An 18,454-nucleotide genomic window follows, 5' to 3' on the forward strand; every position below is an offset into this window, starting at 1 on the left:
TAACCCCCCCTAACACCACTGGCAAACTTCAACAAAATTCAAGTGAACGCGATATTACAATGGCATATATATTTATTTACGTAACTTATCGACATCATTTGTAGTTAAGAATCATGATTTAAAGTAATTATCTTAAATCATGCTAAGAATACAAGTGAGTGAGTTAAATTTGGTTTAGCAATCAGTAGTCACGGATGGAAATACGATGCGTTTGTGGCGGTAAACCAATCAGGTAGATGGCGCGGCGAACGGCCGCCGTTGTAGCACCAAAGTACATCAGACATGTTCAATGTTGGCTCCTCTTGTCGATCAGCTGACTGCATGTACAAGAATTTTCCAGTGCGTAAAAAAAAATAAATTGTTGATCAAAGAACAAGCAAAACTATGGTGGCTACAGACAGTATAGGGGGGGAGGTGTTCGTTAGCGCGCGTGCGCATGACGAGTGTTTGTTCGTGTATGCGTGCGTGCAACGTAGAACAGCGAGTGGTGGGAGTGCTCGTGTGAGATAGTGAGAGTGAGACGGCCGATAGAGTGATAGGCAAGAGTGGAGGGAGAAAAAATCGTTCGCCGGCTGTGTCGCGGACTTCGGTGCGGTGTGTGTGCAGGTAGCGGGGCGGCAAGAGCGCGGCGGCGGTTTGTGTGATTGTGCGTTGTCGGATGATGTCGGACCGAGAGAGCGGTGATGAACAGCCTCAGAGCCAAAGTGAGTAACACGACGATTGCGATTTTGATTTGGGCTGAGCGAAATAGCGAATGGTACCGTCCGTGGAATGCTTAGCGCGGACGGCCGGCGGCTAACAAAGCGAATGGCTTTCGTCCTCTTTCGGGAGATAACGAATTCGAGAATCCAAGATGGCTGACCCTGAGCCCGCGGACGCCGTCCCCGCCGCGCGTCGAATCAGCCGGCGGTCTCTGCGTAATGTGTAGTGCCATCGTCGTCGCTGCCGCCACTGCGGCTCTCCTTTGCCATAGATCATTTTATCCATTTTCCTTGTGACGACGAAAACGACATATGTCTCGTCGCGTTCCTCCCACCCAAAACTCTTTTTTCACTTTGTTGTTAGGCGACCGGATTTCGAAGTTTTGAAATAAATAAAATGTTTATATCTATATGTTTTTCACTCCTGCATTTGATTCTGTGACAGACAATTTAAATCTCACATTTACAAGTCACCTGTAGACGAATGTACATTTACAAAGGATACAGTTTCGCATAATTAGTATTTGCACTATTTGTGATAAACATATTGGTTGGAATGTCCATGGACCCGCGACTCAGTAGAAGGCGAGGTACTTAAATCTCGACTGATCCTCAGATTGCATATTGTCAAAGCCTAATATTTAGCAGTTCTCGTCATCTAAACAACTTACTAATACTTAATACTTTTTTTGTTTTCAGGGCAGGCTTCAAATGGAGCTACAGGTTCTGACTCCGGTAAGAATAATCTCTTAAGTTTTTTCGTGTTCATTTTACATCGTTAACTCGTATATAAGATATGATCTTTAGTATTTTAATTAGTTTTATGTTATACTTTTTTTTTATATGTATTTAACTATTTTGAAATTTGTAATTTTTGTATTTGTTTTTGCTTTTTACCTTGATAATTTAAAAACATAACTGTGTTGTTAAGCTTATTAACAATTTATTTAATGCTTCTTCAACCAATTAATGAACTAAAATACTGGACATCTCAGTATATGTTATATAACATTTTATCTATGTAACTATAATATTGTGTACATTTAGAACTAATAAATTAGTGTATTCATATACTTTTTAATTAGTTCTGTTTAAGTTTTTGCCATGTTCTGTTAACTGATATTATTTAGTTATTACATTTATAAATATTTTATTTAATATCAATTGTATATTTTGATTTTTAATTTTACAATGTTTGAAAATTATTAGAATTATTTATTAATTTATTTATTATTTTGATAATTTCTATCAAGTTCACTAATATAAGTATCATCTTAACATACAGTGGAAATATTAACAATAAATAACAAACGAAAAACATTAGTGTATGACATTAGCATGTTATTTTTAATTTATTTGATTTATTTTGATCACTTACAAAATTAATGTTTTGTTTATATCTGGCACTTAGATCACTGATCAATTAACTACTAACTACTAAGTTTTATTAATAATACTTAAAGCAAAAAAAAATTATTATTTTGGGTACTTACAGTTCGTTGATAAACTATTTCTGCTTAAGGAGTATCTGGTAATATACTAAACATCTTATAATTTTCATTTAAATTAGTCAAAAAATATGTATTTTCAAATTATTTATGTATAATTCATATAATGTTGATTATAAAAACTATGAGAAGATTTATTATTATTTATTTTGATATTTTCTATTAAATAAAAATCAAATTTGTACTAAGAACATATTTTATCTAAAATCAAAAACTCATTAATTTAAATATTTTATAAAGCAAAATATTAAAACATTGGTTATATTTTTATTTAAAATCATACTTGTCTGGGTGGCTAATCTTTGTTATAGTCTGTTAACATTCTAATATAGTATATATACTTATCACTATCACTTCATTAATGTAAATTATAAATCACAATTAGAACATAATCTATAAAATTCTTATGTAATATTAATTTTTGTTTATATTTAATATATAAATCAATCTAATTTGATAAAAATACAATTTATTTGCTTTTTCAGTAATTCTTTATTTACTCAACTACAAATGTCATCATCATTCTGTATTAAAATTAATTAAGTTAATTAAGTAGCATACTAAAAAATAATTTTTCACAGTACAAATTTCAAAATGAATAAAATTCAACTTAACATTGTATGATGTTTATAATCTTCAAACCCTTTAGGTAAATGTGATACTAAAGTATTTCTGGTTATATACATAAGTAATATAATAGTGTAGATTTAAAAAAAAAATGTATGATAACATTAATTATTAAAATAATATTTTTTGTTTATAAACCTGTAGCTTCAAGAATTATTTTGAAGCACTTTTTATTCTACAGAATTTTAGGAACTACTGATAAACAAAAATAAACAGTTCATAAATAAAATCAAAACATTTTATAAATATTTTAGTTCTATTGTATTTAATTTACTTGATGTAAACTAATTAATTCATCTTAAAGATTTTACTGTTATAAGAAAAATGATAGTATAATGATTCAAAATATCATTCTACATATAATTATTTATACAATCCCATTGTATCATAATTTCTAATTAAGTTTTCTATATTCACCTGAAGATCAGTATTTATGATAAGGGTATTTAGGTTATAATCAAAATTATCCAAAATATTTTTGAAAACAAAAATAAAATAGGTTATACTATTATTACTACCATAATAGTTATTGATGTTCTTATAAAACAATAGCAATTTATTTAATCAATTAACTGGTGAACTAAAATTATTTGTCATCAATAAAAAATGTTTCATAACTAAGTATTTTTATCAATATACTTTTATATGTAGATTAATTGCTACTATTTTCATCACTAAATTGATTTTAAAATAATTGAAAGTATGCCTAACTACCAACAAGAATAATTTTTTGTATTTCATAATTAAATGTATTTATTGTTTTATATCCCTTAGGTCATATCTGATGTAAACACAATTGGGGTTGAGGAAGTTAAATCTGTAATAGTCTATCCCTTATTTAACCCAGAAAAATTTAAGTAATCTGATTTCATCTAAAGTAGATAAAAATTATAAAAATTAATTATTTTAATCCTCTTTCAAATTATTTTTCTGTGTTTACCCTTATCTTTTAATTAATTGTCTTGTTCATAATTTGGAAACCTAACCTGGTAGCTTGATTATATAATATAATAATTGATACTTTATATTCTTTACTTGCAAAACAATTCAATAAGTAAAAAAAAAAGTGTATTAATTTATCTTAAGTTTTTATTATTAAATTATAACTTCAAAAACTATATATTTACTAATGATATTTTCAACATAAATTATAAACTATATACCTTTTTTTATATAAATTATTAGTGTTATATTAAACATTAAATTATAATAAAATTTTTTTTTATAGTATTAATAAACTTTTATTAAAAAATAGTTTTAATGTTTCTAAAATTATAACTAATACTACTTAATTATTACTATTAGTTATAAATTATGAAACCGAATTAGGTAGACCATTATATTTTTTAAATGTAATATGTTGTTAAAATCATTAACTAAAGCAGTCTTCAACTCCCGGCCCGCCCTGTCATAATATGCGGCCCGTGATCACATTTTAAATTTAGCATTTACATTTTCTTGTTCAATAAAATTATAACAGTTAAGCTATCACTATCAGAAATATGTGATAATATAAATTGAATTACCTACCAATATATAATTATTATTGTCTGTTGGTTCGTAATCGATTGTGGAAAGAGCACAATATTCTCCTTTATGTGTATAAATTTCAATTTTATACTTTTTCTTCGTAATATTTGTACAGTATGTCGGTGAGTAAAAAACGTAAAATCTCGGATGAAAAACTCGTTTTTCAAGAAAAATGGTTCAATAGCAATTTTTTTAAATTATTAAATTTACTAATTTGTAATTTTAAATTTACCTACCTAATTTTAAAAATTGTAAGAATAAAACTGAATTTTTATATATAATACATGTTTTTACAACGAATGCGGCTGCAAGATTTAAAAAAAATAATATGTGGCCCGCTGCCTAAAAAGGTTGAAGACCCCTGAACTAAAGTATTATTTCTATACATTTCGTCAATTATCATACTTTCTAGATATTTGTACTGGTTATTCAATATTTCTATCCAAATAATTACTTATATAAATTTTATTTCTTTGTTTTAACATAATTTATGTTCGATAAAAATCTGGGGTAGTGGTAGGGTATTTATGTTAAAGTCGTATAGTAGTCTCGTCAACACGAACCGAAAGATAAATCCTTTATCTTTTCGAAGTACAAGGTGGTATGGAAATCATGTAGAATAATAGACTATCTGTCTACACTCTACAGTAAAGTAGTTGTGAATGTTCTGACTTTAGACAGCTTGCTTTGGTATACTTGAAAGTTAATTTTATACAGTAATAAAAAAAATCTTTTTTATAATGAAGAATTCCAAAATGTTAAATGGCATTATCAATGGATACATTTCAAAAAGTGATGTTAGTTGGAATTATGGAAGAATATTTTAGTGGCAGTCGTATTTTAATAATTTATTTCTATTTGTTATTCCATTTTTAGTTCATATGAGTAACAATTGTATTTGTATAACGAAGTGTCTGGCGTTAATTTGAATTTTGTTTGATGCGAACGATTTCGCTTGACGTTATTCATATGTGTCCAATGTAGTTGAATAGCTGTTAGAGCATGTAGCATGAAAGTTACAAACCTATGAATTAAACCTTTCTTCAGTGATCACATATTGTAAACGTGATCAAGTATGGTTTGAGAAAGTGGTTTTTGTTTGCCTTTAAATTACAATTTTTTTTATATATATATGTCCTTATAATTCAGCAAAATATACTTGCAGAGAGCATATGTATTATACTATTTGTTTAAAAAATACCTTTTAAAAAAAAACTAACTATCGCTATTCTTGTGCCATTTATTCCATAAAATTATTCTTTTTTGCACCAACGACATTAACAACTCTATTTTACAATAAAATAAATAATATAAATAATTGATAATTTAATATTTAACAATTTAATGAATTTAAAATTAAAATTTACAGCTGACATATATTATATAAAATTAAATGTTCAAAGTAAAAGTAAACATACATTTTGAAGCACTGTATTTACTTAATCAATTGTAATATTTGAAAACATTTATACCTAGTTGAATTACTAAAATTCCAACGATGCATGTTTTATGTATATAAAATAATAATAACTTATTTATAATAATAAATTAAAAGCGTATTTATAATGTTAGACTATAAATGTATTGTTGGGTACCTTGTAGAATAAAAAGCCCTATTCAGTTATATCTCTTATTTATGACACATCAATTTTTATAAATTTTGAAATGGTATAAATTTAATTTTTATTTTACTATACTATGTATTATAAAAAAGTAATAAACCGAAAGTACTATTATTTAAATCGTTAAATATTTAAAATCTTTAATTTTACCAAATAATATATGATGATAATGAATTTCTAAAAATATTGCAATTAACTTTTCTTCGTGGAAATGGATATAGCATTTAAAAATTATTTTAGTTTTAAATAAGAATATTGGAATATTAAATTAAATAATTGAATTCTAATTCAAACCCTAATGTTAATTATTAAAAAGTGAAATTAATTCTTTTTGTAATTAATTTGTTACTGGGGAAAAATATATTAATAATTACAGCGCAGTCAGAGAGCGTCAATAAGGTAATTTACTAAAGGTCCTATGGTATATATGATTATTTATATTAGAGTTTATTATAATATTGCATGTTTTATACATTTTAAATTATAACATAGGTAAACTATTTCGTTTGTACCTATAGTTTAATACTTGGCCAGTTATATATAATAAATGTAAGTTAATTATTAAATCATAACATTGAAAGTTAAAAAATATATAAATAGTTTTGTTGAAAGACTTAATTATATTCGTTAATTATTATTTTTATGTACATCCGTGTTTTGTTGTTTCTATAATTAATGATAGTACATTTTAAAATACTTTTTTACAATGGCATAGCCAAAAATACTACTCCGATCATCAACTAGATAAAATTCTAAAGGCATACGTTTAAGTAAATTATATTTATAACCTTGCCCGCATTTAATAATAATATTACACATGGACTACTCCCTAAATACTCAACTGCCAATATTTTTACAATTTTTTTATAATGATCTACAAAAATCATTTAATGATTCAAATGTAAAATAAAATACTTTTGTAATAATATACTCTATTATTAATGTGCATATTTTTTAACTCTGATAATCTGTATTACCATTTATTTTAACTCCTGTAATTTTAGGAAAATATTTGTAAGTAAAATAAATGTTTATATATAATATATATACAGAGGCGTACGCAGAATTTTACAATGGGGGGGAGGGCTTGAAAATAAATAATTACTTAATTGTAACAGGCGCATTGGCTTAAAAAATAAAATATATCTTTTATTTTTCTTTTTTTTACCTTTTTATTTGGTCCAGTCTAATAATTATAGTCGCTTATGTGATCTTTTTGAATATTGTTGTAGAACTTCCAATTCGGCCAGATTTTCTTTTTTATTGATATTTGCTAAAGCTAATTCATTAAGACGTTCCTCCGCCATGGTTGATCTTTGGAATATTGGCTAGATTAAAGATGTTTGGATTGTTGCTAACAATTGTTCAATTATAATCATAGAGTATAAATACCCATCAATGGACTGTGGTCGTAATCAAGGACTAAGTTATATATAATATTTATTAATATCTTAGTCCATGGTTCTAATAAATGTGTAAATACACGCTTTGGGATACTATATTAAATCATTGTTAGATTTAAAAACAAAGAATAATAATACGGGCAATAGGGGGTCTTCAGCCCGTTAGCACACCCCCTTCGTAAGCCTCTGTATTTATATATATATATATGTATAAATAATAATTTGAATATTTAATTTCTTTTATATACATATTTAATAAAAAAAACTGATTCACATTTTTTAATTTCTGAAGATAAGATGATTTTAAAACAAATTTCCCATTAGATCTAAATTATATTGTTATTTTTTAAACATTATTAATATACATCAGGGATGAGCAACTCAAAGTTTCTAGAGAGCCAATTTTTAGAAAATTAAAATCTAGCGGACCAGAGCATAGAAAGAAAAAAGCTATTCAAAATATAAATTTTAATTAGCATTTATATACACGGAAATAATAAATTCAACATACACGACAGAATGATACGATGAAATTGATATAGTTAAATAGTTCGGTACAAACACCTATGGTTGAAGCAGTGGTGGTTCTTGAGAAGCTACAAGGGGGGGAGGGTTAAAAATATTTTGAATATACTTACAATTTGCATACATATCCCATTTATTTTTTCCTAATGCTTGATACACGAGAAGTAATTTTAAATTCTATTAACTTTATACTACAATTGCATAGCATAAAAATTTAGGTATCAATAAAAAAATTAAAATAAAAATAATCTTTTATTCAAACTCGATTAACAGTAAAACTTCTATAGGAGCAAACATTTTTGTAAACAGTAAACAATTTTGACATAAAATTATCGCCAAAACGATTTTTAGTAAACTGCTCATTCATATTTTTAGTTTCGCACGGCTGAAGGGGATCCACCTATCCCTCCCCCCACCACCTTAAAACCACCATTGGGTTGAAAGGTATACTTATACACACACAGTGGGGTGCGCAGGAATTTTGTAGGGGGAGGAGTTGTCATAAATGAAAATGTTTTATTTTCAATCTTTATTCTTAATTATTATACAAAAAAAAAGCAATCAAGGCTTCCTCATCATTCTGGCTTATACACTGAATTCATTAATTATTTGTTCTGTAGATAATGGAATGTTTTGATGTATGTTCATTAATGTCAATCCATTTAACCTTGACTGCTCCATCGTATTTTTTAAATACGTTTTGAAACGTTTAAGACTAAAAACAAAAGCCCATGAGGGGATATATCCCCCATCATCCTCCCCTGCGCACGCCACTGTACATACATATGACATTTAGACATAACGATGTTTAATACGAGATAACAATTATTATATCGATAAGTTAGAGTATAGACATTGTATGATGTAATTTTAAAATATAGCATGGGCCAGATACTAAAGCCGCGAACCGCCAGTTGCACACCCCTGATATACATTATTAGTTGTACAATATTAATTTGTTATTAGTTTAATTTACAACTCTTAGTGTCTTTGCTTGTGATGTGTTAAATACAATGATAATCTTTTCTAACTACGGTTGGATACCGATTTATTTAGGAATAAAAAGAGCATAAACGTTTAAATATGAAAACCGTTTCGTGCAAGTGCATATCCGCGACCCGTTGTCTTTATGTGTTGAATCAGCTGACGTGACCCACTTATTGAGCGCCCTGACCTAATCCCTGCTAGTAGTGTTGTTACCATCCCCAAGCACTGTACCTCTTTAGTCGCATTGCTCTGCTGTTGATCTTTTATTAACGAAATGTGATCATATTGAACGTTTTGCGCTTTAGTTTTACTTTAACATATAACGTTATGTTATTGTATTTACTGGATATTATTATTGTATATATAGTGTGAATTTTTAGAATATAGTATTCAAAAACCTAAAGATTTTGTTATGTCAGATATTGATAGAGAAATTATATTTGGTAAATGTAATATTTTGTTATATTCCTGTTTCTAATTACGTATTTTACTTTAATCTTGATGTTTATTTTTTTCATAATTTATGCATTGAAGTACGAATTTATAAGTAATTATACATTTTATGTAATTTAGGTCAACAACAGCAAAGTAATGAACTGGAGCTGGCCACCAAAATGCTTCAAATACAATCAAAACGTTTTTACTTGGATGTCAAACAAAATAGAAGAGGAAAATTCATAAAAGTTGCTGAAGTAAATATATAATTATTTTTTGTTAATTAAATAAAAAAGCACATATTTAGTGAAGTGGCATTCCATTTTGTAGTAGATTCTATAGTTTTATATTCTTGGAAATGAAATAAATTTTATCAAAATATAATATTTATTAGTGAAAATGTTCTTTATATTAAAATCATATTTTTTCCTCTGTAGTTTATTTAATTTGAACTATAGATTTTTAGATTGTCATTGTTTACAGTGATACAACAAAGTAATCTAATATTTTTAGTAACTAACTCAAATACTAATTTAGTAAAATTATTTATTTTATTAAAGCTTAATTATATCAGTTAAACATATCTGGTATTAATATATAAAAGTTACTTATTTGTTTTATTATTTATAAATTAAAAGAAAAAAAGGTTATGATTTGTATATTATGATGATTGATATTTATGTTTATTTTGTGAAATTCATTTTAGTGTATTATTCTGTTTGGGGAAATTATTGAAAAAAAAAATTGAGAAATGGCCTTTCCAATATTATGGGGAGTTTACTTAAAATTTCCTAAAAATCTTCGAAAAAAAAAAATATATTTAAATATATAAGCTATACATGCTCAAAATCATAAACAAAGTATTGAAATATTGATGGAAAATATAAAAAAAATATTTCCATTTTTTTAACACCTCATTTCAATAAGGCAAACTTTGTACACATTTTTAAAAATCAAAAATTATTATCTACCATAAGTATTATAAAATAATTTTAAATGTGAATCAATTATTAATTAATTAATTATTTGTTAATAGATTGGAGCTGATGGCAGAAGAAGTCAAATTTTTTTGGCATTATCTACAGCAGCAGATTTTAGAGACCATCTTGGTACTTTTAGCGAGTTTTACTCACAATTAGGTAATTATTTTTTTATTAAACAAAAAAAAATAATAATAATAATTAAAAATCATGAATTAAATATTTAATCATAAACACTTTTCAATCAAATATTGGTATTATATTTAAATTAGTTTAAATCGATATAATATGAAAATATTTTATAGGACCACCAAATCCAGATACCGTTCCTGAAGACGGAAAATTGAAGTCTGAAATGATGATCAAGGACAACCGTCGTTATTATTTAGACCTTAAGGAAAATGCACGTGGAAGATTTCTTCGTGTAATTGAAATTTATTCTTGTCCAACTATTTTTGTCAAATTAAAAAAAATTGTATATTCTTTGTATACATCCATTATGTCCATTATAGGTTTCCCAAACCATAACTCGTGGCGGCCCACGTTCTCAAGTTGCTATCCCAGCGCAAGGGATGATAGAGTTCCGTGATAATTTGACAGATCTACTAGACGAGTTTGGTACAGATGATGGTGGCTTCAAAGGTGATTTACCTGATGGTCGTCACATGAGGGTTGATAACAAAAATTTTTATTTTGATGTTGGTCAAAATAACCGTGGAATTTACATGCGTATATCGGAGGTAACAACTACGGCAAGTCTAAATTATACTTAATTAAACCATCAAATGTTATTTAAAACTTAATAATTAACTAATTTTAATCGTAATTATAGGTTAAAGGAAACTTTAGAACGGCAATTACGGTGCCAGAAAAGTCATGGTCCCGTTTCCGCGATTATTTCAGGGATTATTGCGATAAAATGGCTGAGTGCAACGAAAAAAGCACTGTAGCAACATTGGTGCCAGCTGAAAGCACTAGTCCACAATAAACCTCCATATGATATAAAAATTATAAAAATTATATAATTCAATTTTTTTCACACACACTCATACAAACTATTGAAATTTGAAAATTGTTTTTAATTAATTTAGTTGGTCTAACGAATAGTATAATATAACAAGGTGGTGGGGATGATATTCATCCTATTTGGAAAGTGAATTTATTAAGTCATCGGATTTATGTTCTAATTGCACATGAGTTACCAACTGATTGTGCAATGTTAAATGTCTTTTCTAGCTTGTCTAAATGATCCCTCTAAATTTCTTTATTAGTGCAATATTTGTTGACAATTTTTTTAAAATTCTAGTAACAACTACCAGATTGATGTTTTTGTTTTATATTTTATTAAGAAAATTGTTACATTTTTATTTGAATTTTATCCCAAAGTTGACTTTTGTTAAACTATTTTTGTTCTAGCTTATTAATCATTCCAAAATTTATTCAGTTTTTACATATTTATTTATTGTTTGAAATTGTATAACAATTTAATAATTTCAACATCAATATTTTCAAGTTAATACTTTTAGTTTTATGAATAACAATATTTGCCAGTTATGTTTTTCCTTTGCCTTTTCTTATTGTAGTGCTTAAAACATTTAGTCTCAAGAGTACAAAATATAGACAAATTTTCCAATACATAAGAAAATTTCAAAAAGTAATTAAAAAAATTTAAATATATACAGTTATATTACTAATATTATATGTATATAATATAAATGTTTTATTTTGTGTTAGATATTTGAAATTAAAAATATGTTTATTAAGTTAAAAAAAAACAATTTCATGATGTCAGCTTTATGTGTACCTATTTTATTTACAGATCTTTTTTCTAGTCTATTTAAATTTTAAATATTTGTTCTAACAAAATTAATTATTATTTACTTTTAATAATTAAGATTTTTTCACGTACTTAAAAATTTATTTTGGAAAAATTTCTAAAAAGATTGTTAAAGTTTGTTGGGTGTGGATGATGAGGAGAGGACATTGTCCTGAATGGTCTGTGATTTTGAAAGTAGAACAATTGGAAATTATATATATTTTTCTCTGTTACGTTTGGTTCTTAATAATGTTGGGCACGCGTTACATATAAAAATTGATATGCTCAAAGCAGTTATCTATTTTTTTTCCTGTCAATTAGTAAAGTTTTGTGGGAATGTTGAGTTTAAAGGATGCAAACACACTGCCATTCTAAATTTTCCCAAATTAAATAATATCTTTTTGGTTATTACTTTTGTTAACATTTCATATTATATTGCATAATCGTGGAAAAATCTAGCAAATTTAAAATTTATATTATGTTAAAATAATTTAAAGTATTTGTAAATTAAAAATATTTATTAGATAAACAAATTAAGAAAATTACTTTCCCACTTGATTATTTGTATTTTAACTCACATGCAATAGTACCTACATTATATTATAATATATTATATATTCCTTGTTGATTGTTTTAGATTTTTTTTTTTTTACTTTATAAATATTTATTTTCCGTTTGTACTTGTTTTGTACAAAACTTGTTACCAGATTATTATGATTTTGTATAAAACAAGTAACATTATCTGTGTCTGGAGCAAATAAAACTATAATTGTAACTTGAAAAGATATGGTCTTTTCACTGTACCAATTATTTCCTTTGTCAAAAAAAAAAAAAAAAAAACTATTAAATCTTGATAATGTCAATGATGTCCTTTTGAAAACTAATTATTTATATAAACTGTTTAGATTTTTAAAATTTAACCACTGTATAAATACCCAGTATATTTATTTATGTACTATCTTAATGATTTTATACAGATTTATTTTTATATAAAATTGTATACAATGGCATATTTAGATCAAGATTTTGAGGTAAGTTTTTATTTATAATTGTCTAAAAGAAAATATGTTTGAATATGGCGATAGAAGATAATCATAATTACATTGTTTGTCTTTCGTTTAGTTATATCTACAACATTTTCTATGAAATACTCAAATACCCATAGGTGCAATTTGGGGAGTGCTTGGGTGTGTTTAGCATCTCCAAATGTGTTGATGTTAATTTAAATTTAAATACTCATTACTCATTATGTATAGAAAAACAGAGCATTTGTATAAATATATAAATTTATTATTTAAATAATCAGTGCTTGAAGTGAAGGGGGATACAGAGGGATAGCATCCCTCTACTTTTTTTTATTTACAGTTTTCATCCCTCTACTTGTTTAGAATAACACATTTCTCCTAAAACTTGTATTTTAAAATGAAATACTTATCATTTTTATAGTTATATATAAGACATTTTTTTTTTCAGTAAAAATGGTTTTTAACATTCAAACTCGGGCGCCCGGCTTATCGTATGATTTAGTATAAGCTGTTACGCAACTCGAATTATATCCGTACTTAGAACCACGGACTAAGATAATATACTTAATGTGAACTATAAAAAAAAAAAAACTATAGGTAGACAAGGTGTGAAGAATAATAAATTATGATGATATCAGGAAATCGGAATTATAAAGCACCACTTGAGCCATTTCGACCACTGTAAATAATGGTAGTGGAAGTTCGTCCTTCCTCTTTTCGCTCCTCGAACTGGATAATAGTAATAGGTAGGGTAAACAAATTTTGAAATCCCTAAACTTAAACCATCATATTGAATGACTGAGTAAAGATTCGGTTTAAAAATTAACCATTGATGAGTATATTTTACCATTTTTATTCTAATTATTGGTAGATTCTTTTTTTTTATCAACCTGTTTAACATTTTATTTTTTACAATTTTATTAATTTTTTTTTTTTTTAACCAATTATTTATCTGTATTCATTGTTTCATTATGATTGGATGGACCAAATTTTTTTAGTAAACATTTAATGTTGACATATTGATGTAAAAACAGTAAAATCCATACAAATTTTAAGTATAAACATTTACTTAAATGGTTATGAAATAAATTTCAGACTAACGATTTTTAAAAAAATGTTCATTATTGGTAAGTTAGTACTTGTATATGAGTTAGGTGATATTAAATTTTCACTAGATATCCAAAAATAAAAATGTTATTACTTTCAAAACATTAGGTATTTTTAAAATTCTATATTTAAATCAAAATTGCTATTTGAAAATGATCTAAAATACGAAAAAAAATATCTTTGCTACAAGGTAAAAGTTTCAAGTTTCTAGCCATATTAATTTTGTAATTATGACTAAATAACTAAAATCTGAAAAGTGAATTTCTTATTTATATTTTTACCGTTTTAGGACGGTGTTTTCCTCACGCATAGAAAAACTATTAAGATTTAAAAAAAATGATCTAACTAAAAAGTTCATAGAAACAACTTTTGGACCAGTATTTCTATGCGAAATAATGTTAAAAAAATAAAATATAAACATCATTATAAAACCATAATATTCTTCGCTTCACTTAGAATCTAAAAGTTTTATGAAAGAAATATTTGTTTTTACAGACGAGTAATTCACTATATGAGCATTACAAATATAAAATTAAAGCGAACAATTTAAATTTAGAAATATTCAAATATTTACCAAATATTTTATTAACTATTGAATTGTATGGGTTGCGGGTATTTATAACCATTAAGGAATATGAAAAAGATAGAAAGGCTTCAGCACTCCCAGATTTTTCATTGAAATTTCGCCCCTGAAAATACCCTTAAGATAATTTGTAGGTGTATTATTTTATAGTTAGATTTTGTTGAGTAGTTCACAGCTTAATATAAAGGTGATTACTTTTGAAGTTTTTTTTTGTTGAGAGTTTCTTTTATGTTTCATAGGAGATTTGCCTGTTTTTATTTTAATTATTCCCCGAAGATATGTTTTATAGCGTCGTAAATTTGACATATGTTGTATATTAATGGAGGGTAATTGTTAAGCAAAAATAAAGGAGGATTTAACGTCGGCTAAACTCCGGGGACGGAGTTTGATACTATGGTTGATAGGTAGTTTTTAATAATTTTTAATAAATTTTTATTAGTTAATGGGACGGAATTCCAGTAGTGTTATCATGAAAGCATGATTTTACTTTGTATGGATATGCATATGTCGTTGGAGGATAAGTTATCTAAAATTGATTTCCTTCATTATGGAAAACTGGTAAAAAAATTTCAAAAATTACCCCTCTGAAGTATCAAATTGACACCATTGCTTATATCTAGTACCTATCTTACTATTTTTATTGTTTTATGTAGTATAGCTTACATTCTCTGTTTAATTGTGATATCAAATTTTGATGAAATCATGATAAAACCAATAAATTTCTCGTTTCACTCAAATTTTTGTTTAAAACTACTATGAAAATAAAATTATGGAAGTGTCATTTTAACGCCATAGGGTTAACTTTTATTTATAACCATCTATTTAATTTTCAAGCTTTACGCTTTACAGTAATACAAAAAAGAAAAAAGGATAATTTCAATATTTAAAACATCATTACACAAGTTAGGAAATCGTCGGTAAAATTTTGTACCCGTTTCTTAAAAAATGTTAGTCTATATTTACGAAGAAAAACTAAGAAAATATGAATTCTTAATACATTTACAAGACTATTAATAGTGCGAAAAAATAAATCAAAATCTTTAATACAATTATTAATACGTTTTTTATTTTTTTACCATAATATGTTCATTTTTCAGACTATATTTTCAATTTTGTGTGTAAGCCGAGGTATTCAAACTTTTTCATTCCACTACATCTTTATGTCTTAAAAATATTCATATATCTTCCAAATTATTATAATTATAAAAAAATTATAAATAATTCAATATATTGTGCTTATTAAATATAAATCGATAAAAATGTATTAATATTTAGTATGATTTAGATGAACTTGTTTGTTATATCGTACTTCAAATCGTGGTTCTAGTTTGGAAACAACTCTTATCATCTTCCCAACCATTACTTTAAACCAATATTGGTTTTAAATACAATCAACACAAAGACTCCAGTTTCATATAAATATGAAATTACAAAAGATATTACATTTCCAGAGCTTCGTTTGTAAATTTTAAGTATTGAAGTTTTAAATTTGCCCAAAATTGGATTAACCACGATATTATAAATTTTACGAGAAATTTTCAATGCTTGAGAATGTTTTACGGCCGAACGTCGAAGACTTGTCTATAAAGCACTCTTAACTCGATTAACGTTTTCTGGTGTCCACATCGTGACCGGACGCCCGAATGGTTTTTTTTTATCAGTTCGGGCCGTCTCCCGAAAGTATTTAATCCATAGCTTTACCGTATTCCGCGACGGTACCGGATCACGAGGATTTAATTCATATTTCTTACGAAATTCACGAATAACAGCAATGTAAGAATTTGTAATGAAAAATCGCTCGCTAACGAACGCACGCTGCGGAGCCGACCACTTCTCTATGTTAACATCAAACAACTAAAAAAATAAACCTTCAACCGTCTACCATCCGTTCTCGCAACCACGAATATCTCACGTCTCGGTGGGACGGCGCCAGGGGTCCTTAAAATGTGTCAGGTTTTTATGCCCAACCTTGTATATAGATAGATATTAGGTGAATAGCCTGTATCCAGGTAATAGGTACCCACCCGCATGTAATAATAACTAGGTATCTAACTATAACAATTTTTTTGCATAGTAATAAATTTGTGTTTATTGAAGTTGAATGTTGATGTCTATACAATATACATACAGTATATACTATTCACTATTTAGTATTTAGTACTATACGTCTATACACAATACACATTATGAATACGAGTTATATGATATTGGGTATTACCATTGATTTTATAATATATATTATAAAATCAATGGTATTACTATATATTTTGTATATTTTATACAATTAAAATTATATATATACATATATATATATAATTTTCATAATATATAATGTAAAAGGACATTGAACATATAAATTGATACACGTTTAGGTAATTATAATATTATAATAGTAATCATATTATGAAGTCGTCGCGACGTCGCGTTCGTGTATTTAATTAGTTATCTTGTAAACCATAACCCATTATACCTAGAGATACGCACACGCCACACATCCCGAGAAATACGTTATTACTTATAATTTACTTGAAATTATCAATATAACTCATGGGGAAAAAATTATTTCTAAATATTCAGATTCAAAAATCGTCAACTGCCCACCTTAAATCCTCAGTAAATACTGCTTAGCCTACTACATGGTTGGCCACATGAGCTTGACACAAATTCCAAATTTGTCATTCATTTTATTGGTTTTAGTTACAGATTCGAAAATAATTACATTTTTAATTAAGTTAATTTTTTTTATCCATTAATTTTTAACTTAACGAAGTTATTAAAAATACATTAGTTAACTTTTAATTTAACTTAACTTACTTTTTTTTATATTAACTTAATGAGTTAAAAAAACCGTTAACTTGCCCAGCATTGCGAATGTGTTATAAATTATAATATATATAAGTCCTTATATAATATAGAGATCAAACACTAATTTAAATGAATGGAAGTTTTGCATTTATTATTATAGTTCGTCAACTTTCACAATTTTTTTTACAATTCTGATCGTAAATTTCCGTATTAATTACGAATGAATGACATTTTCTGTGAGGTGGATGAACCATTATAACCAAAAGTTGTAGTTAATTATTGTAGTTCCTAAATGCATTAAAAAATATAAATTTATTATAACAACATTTTATGGTTACACCTTATACTATTATTATGAATGATTTTTGTCCATTATGAATAGTAACAAGAAATTAAAGAAATTATACTACTAAAATATAGTTTAAGTAATTTAAAATTATATGTATATTTTTTTTTTTAGAATGTAGGAACTGCAATAAAATGAACTATACAAATAGGATGACTTATAGTATATTATACAACTATTGTACAAAAATATAAAATACATAATAATATTACCACAGTTAAGTCATCAATATTTTTAGTTTTTGAAGCTTGTCAAGTTGAGATTTTTCATTTTTTTTTTTTTTTTTTATAATTTGCTGGAATGCTCATTTAAATATTTCATCTGGACGTCATCTATAGGACGTGAGAGTTTTTCCTGTAAGACATGTTTTTGTATATTAAAACCGCACTGGCTTTGACCCTCTTAAATGCGACTGTGAGGCACAACTTATTTTTAAGCAGGTCGGTGACAAGCA

General features: G+C 26.6%; 1 protein-coding gene across 3 annotated transcripts; it reads left to right on the forward strand.

Moving 5' to 3' along the window:
• Positions 1-568: 568 nt before the first annotated feature.
• On the forward strand, positions 569-11,770 carry LOC112684089 (transcriptional activator protein Pur-beta-B). Of its 3 annotated transcripts, none has more exons than XM_025555406.1 (7): positions 569-704; positions 1,401-1,436; positions 9,477-9,595; positions 10,375-10,477; positions 10,624-10,742; positions 10,831-11,070; positions 11,151-11,767. In XM_025555406.1, the coding sequence occupies exons 1-7, from the start codon at positions 659-661 to the stop codon at positions 11,304-11,306; spliced, it is 819 nt and encodes a 272-aa protein (XP_025411191.1). In that variant the 5' UTR covers positions 569-658; the 3' UTR covers positions 11,307-11,767. The 3 variants fall into 3 exon arrangements, with proteins under 3 accessions (XP_025411191.1, XP_025411193.1, XP_025411194.1); XM_025555408.1 differs by having other exon boundaries at positions 10,831-11,058; XM_025555409.1 differs by lacking the exon at positions 569-704 and adding an exon at positions 748-1,291 and having other exon boundaries at positions 11,151-11,770.
• The last annotated feature ends 6,684 nt before the right edge of the window (positions 11,771-18,454 follow it).

The sequence above is a fragment of the Sipha flava genome, unplaced genomic scaffold (assembly GCF_003268045.1).
Source record: "Sipha flava isolate LNK unplaced genomic scaffold, YSA_version1 240_pilon_pilon, whole genome shotgun sequence".
NCBI lineage: Eukaryota > Metazoa > Arthropoda > Insecta > Hemiptera > Aphididae > Sipha > Sipha flava.